Genomic DNA, 7,071 nt, shown 5'->3' with positions numbered 1-7,071 from the left:
TTATACTGCTAGACCAGCAATGGACATAGTCCAGTTCAACAGATACTCTCCAGGGAAAACAATGGACATTATTCAGTTCAACATATATATTGCCAACAATGGACATCATCTAGTTCAACAGATATTATACTGCTAGACTAGCAATGGACAGAGTCTAGTTCAACAGATATCATACTGCCAGACCATCAATGGCATCATCTATTTCAACAGATATTATACTGCCAACAATGGATATCATCTAGTTCAACAGATATTATACTGCCAAACCATCATTGGACATCATCTATTTCAACAGATATTATACTGCCAGGCCAACAATGGACATTATCTAGTTCAATAGATATTATACTGCCAGGCCAACAATTGACATCATCTATTTCAATAGATATTATACTGCCAGGCCAACAATGGACATTATTCAGTTCAACATATATATTGCCAACAAGAATGTTGACAATTCCTTGTAAAGCAGCTTCCTCTTGAGTATAGGGTTGCATGATTGAAAAGGGAAGGAACGTGTACTTTCCTTCACCTCCTCAATCTTCATATGACCTTTAAACTAGTAGTGGAAAAGATACTGGAAGTGTACCAGATCAAAGCCTCTCTCCCTTTCATTCTGTCTCTGATGTCTGATCTCCCGGTCCTGAACTCGAGCTTTCTAAAAGTCTATAAAGTTAGTAGGAAATACCACAGACCCTTTTCTGAGCCTCTAGGCAGTCCCTGGTCCACTGTGAATGAGTGTAGTATAGAAAATGGATCAATTTCTTTGGGATCGTGTGTAAAACTTCTTGGACAATTAATCACCAACCTCCACAGAATCATTATCAAATGAAGAGTTAAGAATGACATAAGTGGCGAAGGAGAGCCGGTCACCCACTAAGTCAGATGGCATTAAATAGTCACCCACTAAGTCGATGGCATTAAATACAGTCACCCACTAACACTAAATCACATGGCAATAACTACAGTCAACCTATCGCAGAATGATGGGAAATGCCATGTTGAATACAGCCAAGTTTCGAATTAAAGGATGATGAACAAAGTGACAGATCAGTAGCTGAAAAACGCTTGACTTGTGGCAAGGAAGTTGTTTCAAAGAGGGAAAAGTTCTGATCTGACCTGAACATTTCCATGGATTCCCTCTTCTCCAGTGTAGTTCCAAAATCACGCGCATCCATTGAAGTCTCCCAAACTAATGAGTAGAGAGAAAGCTGCGAAATTAAGTCATCAAAAGTAACTCCCTGGTGACAAACAAGGGAAACAAACTACGATGGCAGTGACCTCAAGTGGTGTAGTATGTGGTAGAGTGGATATGATGGTTAATATGAAAAGCGATCTTCCAGGTCAAACACGTAATTCGTCATTTCTGGTCAATGAAAATTGTTACAAACAGAGCAGATGTTATCGGTATTTTAAAGAATATTTTTTCCTCGGGATGATACAAATCGACTATAACATTAAGTATTCTAATTAATTAGTTTTCTTCAAATTTAAATATGTCGTCTATGTGGATACCTCCATCTTCGATGTAATCTACATTAGATAGATTGTTTGGATGTTCATGCAAAGCCACTCAATGGCCATCTACGTATCAACAGCACCCACCGTCAACTTCTGGGGCCACTCTTGTCTGATTGAATAGTGGGATTTGACTGTTATTCTTATACCGCACTCTAGCCCGAAATTGCAAAGTGCATTTTACGACAACAGTTTACGAAGCATAAACCCTCGGCCATGCTCTGGGCCTGGTAGCTGGTAATAATGTCTCACCTTTGTGTTTCTACAGGTGAAACTGAGACACTGTTATTTGTAGTTGGCTCTTTCCGATATATTTTGTATGTTTTGTTATTTAGAATTATTTAACTTATCTTTGTTTTCACGTAATTCAAATATGTTTCATAACCTACAACACAAAGTAATTAGTTATCTCAACCCTTCTTCTTTTCTCTTCAAGGTGGAAGCAGACAGCGGCGATACCGTTGATAACGTAACGTACTCTCTAGGAACTAAAGACGTTCCGTTTACGGTAAATCAAGTATCCGGAGAGCTATGTACAAATCTCGTACTGGACCGAGAGCAGAAAGAAAAGTACGAATTTAACGTGGTGGCTACGGACGGGAAATTTGAATCGGCAGTTGCGGTGACCCTAGAAGTGGAAGATGAAAATGACAACCCGCCGCAGTTCGAACGAGGTCGTTATGCAATCAGTATACCTCAAGAATCAAAAGCGGGAAGGTCCATTGCTCAACTCCACGCCCGAGATCCGGATGCTGCCAACAATGGAGAAGTGACCTACTGGATTAAAAACACGTACGGTTTGTTCGAGATTGACCCTCAAACTGGCCTGGTTAGGTTAGCATCCGGCCTTCCGGATCACGTCCAAAGAAATACGTCATTTGAAATGGAGGTGTTTGCACAAGATCACGGAATCACCTCTAGCATTAGTAAAACGACTTTGACTGTCCGCGTTTCGAATGTGCGAAATCACCCACCCGACTTTGAGCAGTTCGCTTACACCGTTGCGATAGACGAGAACTTAAGCAACTTTCCGTTGCTGACTGTACATGCTTCTGATGTAGACTCCGGAGAAGCAGGAGAAATCGGATATCGAATCGTTCGCGCAACGAGACCGGAACCGTTTCGGATAGACCAAAAAAGTGGAAAGATTTCTCTAATTTCTCCTTTAGACCGCGAGCAAGTGAAATATTTAGAGTTAGTTGTGGAAGCTCGAGACGAGGCACCAGAACCACAATTTGTAACAACCGTAGTCCAGGTAGGTACTTGTTTTGTAACCATCAATTTGTGGGTAAAGATTTACTCGGGCATGGATGGACTTGGTTTGTAACTATTGTTGTCCAGGCAAGAACTTGGTTTAAAACCACAATCCATGTAATGATATAGTTTGTAATCGCCATTCTCTGGGTAAAGACTTGTTTTGTAACCATCAATATAAGAGTAAGGATTTAGTTTGTGGCCACTATTTCTCAGGTGAGGACTTGGTTTGCAACCATTACTGTCCAAGGAAGGACTTGGTTTATACCTACAACTAACCAGGTAAGAACATGAACTACAAACACTGTTGTCCATTAAGGACTTGGCTTATACCCACATTTAACCAGATAAGAACATGAACTACAAACACTGTTGTCCATTAAGAACTTGGCTTATACCCACAATTAACCAGGTAAGAACATGAACTACAAACACTGTTGTCCATTAAGGACTTGGCTTTTACCTACAATTAACCAGGTAAGAACATGAACTACAAACACTGTTGTCCATTAAGGACTTGGCTTATACCCACATTTAACCAGATAAGAACATGTACTACAAACACTGTTGTCCATTAAGGACTTTGCTTATACCCACATTTAACCAGGTAAGAACATGTACTACAAACACTGTTGTCCATTAAGGACTTGGCTTATACCAACATTTAACCAGGTAAGAACATGAACTACAAAAACTGTTGTCCATTAAGGACTTGACTTATACCCACATTTAACCAGGTAAGAACATGAACTACAAACACTGTTGTCTATTAAGGACTTGGCTTATACCCACAATTAACCAGGTAAGAACATGAACTACAAACACTGTTGTCCATTAAGGACTTGGCTTATACCCACATTTAACCAGGTAAGAACATGAACTACAAACACTGTTGTCTATTAAGGACTTGGCTTATACCCACATTTAACCAGGTAAGAACATGAACTACAAACACTGTTGTCCATTAAGGACTTGGCTTATACCCACAATTAACCAGGTAAGAACATGAACTACAAACACTGTTGTCCATTAAGGACTTGGCTTTTCTGTCTATGCTGATGAACAAAATATTACAGGTGATCGTTATAATGTCATAAAGTTTAATACAAAATTATCTATAATAATCTCAATTTGAAGAGTTTTTCAAATACGTTTCACCAAAAAATGAATAAACACAGTGATTAGAACATATTGTGGAATTTGACACCGCCTGATCTTTGACATTCAAATCCGTCAACAAAATCAATGATTATCCACACATTCTACATTTCAGATAACTGTGAACGACATTAATGACAACCCTCCAGTTTTTCTCTCCACACCAAAGTTCCTCCGAGTTCCTCTGTCCACATCCCAAAGAGAAGTGATATACCAGGTGGAAGCCGTCGATAAAGACAGTCCTTTTAACGGAAATAACGTCATCAAATACGAAATACTTCCGCCGAACCCAGTATTTTCTATTCATCCTAAAACTGGACAAATTTTTGCTTCTCAAGCCCTGTCCCTAGGAGTTCATTCCCTAAACATCAAAGCTTCGGACAGTGGAGAGGAGTCGCTCTCCAGGTAAGAAGTATGTGTGGTGTGATCTACATTGTTTAACATAACACTCACTCTCCAGGTAAGAAGTACGTGTGATGTGATCTACATTGTTTAACATAACACTCACTCTCCAGGTAAGAAGTATGTGTGGTGTGATCTACATTGTTTAACATAACACTCACCCTACAGATAAGAAGTATGTGTGATGTGATCTACATTGTTTAACATAACACTCACTCTACAGGTAAGAAGTACGTGTGATGTGATCTACATTGTTTAACATAACACTCACTCTACAGGTAAGAAGTACGTGTGATGTGATCTACATTGTTTAACATAACACTCACTCTACAGGTAAGAAGTACGTGTGATGTGATCTACATTGTTTAACATAACACTCACTCTACAGGTAAGAAGTATGTGTGATGTGATCTACATTGTTTAACATAACACTCACCCTACAGGTAAGAAGTTTGTGTGGTGTGATCTACATTGTTTAACATAACACTCACTCTACAGGTATGTTTTGGGGATATAATATAGTCACTGTGAACAAGGTTTTACAGACTTATTGAGACGGACTTTACTGTGAGATTTTAAGTTCTAATCATATTTCCTTACCATTAACCACAAAATTATCAAATGTTCTGTAAAATGTAAATAACGTTTTTTTAAGCACAAAGCTGTGCCCACTCCTGGAATCGAACCTTGAACTGTAGCGTTATAAGCTCTAAAGCTTATCACTATCTGACTAATGTACAGGTAGGCTAATGTATATAAGTATCTAAAAATAGAAATGGGGAGAGGGTTTGGTTTTAATTTTTGTTGTTGTTTTTCTATTCCTCAAGCTTTATTCAATTAAACGTTGAGATATACAAGGACAGTATTGACGAACCAACGCCAGTATTTACCTCTGTCCAATACGACGTTACATTGGACGATCTCTTGCAACCAGGAGATTCAGTACTTCACGTACGAGCTACGACTCCCAACGGAGCTCCCTTTAGTTATGGTGTTAAACAAGTTCATAACGAACACATCAAACGTTTCTCTATCGATCCCGAAACGGTAAGAACACTTTGTTTTGTATTTATTACAGGTGTACACAACAATAAATTGTAGTTTGGAGTTTCGCATTGAACAGGCTGAAAGTTTACGTCCAAAATGACCAATCAGCTGGTGGAACAGAAAGAAATGGCCGAGATATATTATTAAGAAAACGTCTAAAGTCGTCTATCTCAACTTAATTAGTAAGATACACATTTAACTTGACTCTTCTTACTAAATTCAACTTGTCATTGATGTCTCTAAAACTAGAGGAATGTTATTTTAGTTTTGATGTTTCTTTTTTTTAGGGACTAGTCACTGCTGCAACTAGACTGGATCCTCAAGAAGAAGACCTCCACCACTTTTTAGTCACAGCGACCAGTAAAACTAATTCTAGTCACTATGTGGAAGCCGGGGTATGTAGTAGAAATATTAGCTACTCATAACTGTTACTGTCACTCAAATCACTGTTACACCCACCCACCTATTAATGTTATTCACATCCACCTGTCACAGCTACTTACACCCAATTGTTACTGTCACACCCACCTCATGTTACTGCTACTCACATACACTTATTACTGTCAATAACATCCACCTGGTATTGTCATACCCACCCACATGTAACCGTCACTAACATCCACCTATTAATGCTATTTATATCCACCTGTTACTGGTACACACATCCAACTGTTACTGTCACACCCACTCACATATTACTGTCACCTGGTACTGTCACATCCACCCACATGTTACTGTCACTAACATCCACCCAATTGTTACTGTCACTCACATCCACCTATTAATGTTATTCACATCCACCTGTCACTGCTACTTACATCCAACTGTTACTGTTACACTCACCCACATATTACTGCTACTCACATACACTTATTACTGTCACTAACATTCACCTGGTACTGTCATACCCACCCACATGTTACCGTCACTAACATCCACCTGTTAATGCTATTTATATCCACCTGTTACTGGTACACACATCCAACTGTTACTGTCACACCCACTCACATATTACTGTCACCTGGTACTGTCACATCCACCCACATGTTACTGTCACTAACATCCACCCAATTGTTACTGTCACTCACATCCACCTATTAATGTTATTCACATCCACCTGTTATCCTTCCACACACACACCACCATCATCAACCTTGTTAGCCTATTTTACTGTTACTGACCCGACTAGCACGTGAATGATCAAATCAAATTCAACCACTACAGTACAATCAAACTGTTTACCAATCTGCTTTAACTTATCATTTGTATAATAAAAATAATTATTCCAAACAAAATCAAAACAAGTGTACGTTATCCAAGTTGTTATTTTTATTTCTGTAGGTTATCGTACGTTTATCAGGTAGAAACACCCGGTGTCCGAAGTTTCCTTTCTCCGAATACTACGCTACTGTTAAGGAAAACACCGCACCGGACTCCGCAATTCTTCCTAACCTACAGGTGGAAGAGGCAGAAAAGTTTAGAAAGGTAAGAGAGGTTCATTAGTTCAACAGCTAAGTGCTGGAAAACAAAGAAAGCACAAACTGGCAAAATGTAGGATTTCTAATCAAACTAGATTTCATTCTTAGCTTTACTAAACAACTTTATGAAAGAGCTACGAATATTCGGAGGGAGGGGCTTACAGACTCAACAAACAACTATAATTGTGATGAACAATAACTGTGACAACGTAAG

The 7,071-nt window shown here is 39.0% G+C and overlaps 1 protein-coding gene across 1 annotated transcript in view; it reads left to right on the top strand.

Annotated features, from left to right (window-relative positions):
* Window positions 1-7,071, top strand: part of LOC106476557 (cadherin EGF LAG seven-pass G-type receptor 3-like) — a gene marked incomplete at both ends in the record, with an annotated part of 13,590 nt that overhangs the window by 5,340 nt on the left and 1,179 nt on the right. The window contains 5 exons of the mRNA XM_013937206.1: window positions 1,955-2,773; window positions 4,046-4,335; window positions 5,160-5,379; window positions 5,667-5,774; window positions 6,721-6,864. Coding sequence (XP_013792660.1) covers window positions 1,955-2,773; window positions 4,046-4,335; window positions 5,160-5,379; window positions 5,667-5,774; window positions 6,721-6,864 — 1,581 coding nt within the window. The remainder of the gene's footprint in view (window positions 1-1,954; window positions 2,774-4,045; window positions 4,336-5,159; window positions 5,380-5,666; window positions 5,775-6,720; window positions 6,865-7,071) is intronic.

This window comes from Limulus polyphemus, unplaced genomic scaffold, assembly GCF_000517525.1.
Source record: "Limulus polyphemus unplaced genomic scaffold, Limulus_polyphemus-2.1.2 Scaffold10886, whole genome shotgun sequence".
NCBI lineage: Eukaryota > Metazoa > Arthropoda > Merostomata > Xiphosura > Limulidae > Limulus > Limulus polyphemus.
This window is presented reverse-complemented; position numbering and strand designations above follow the sequence as displayed.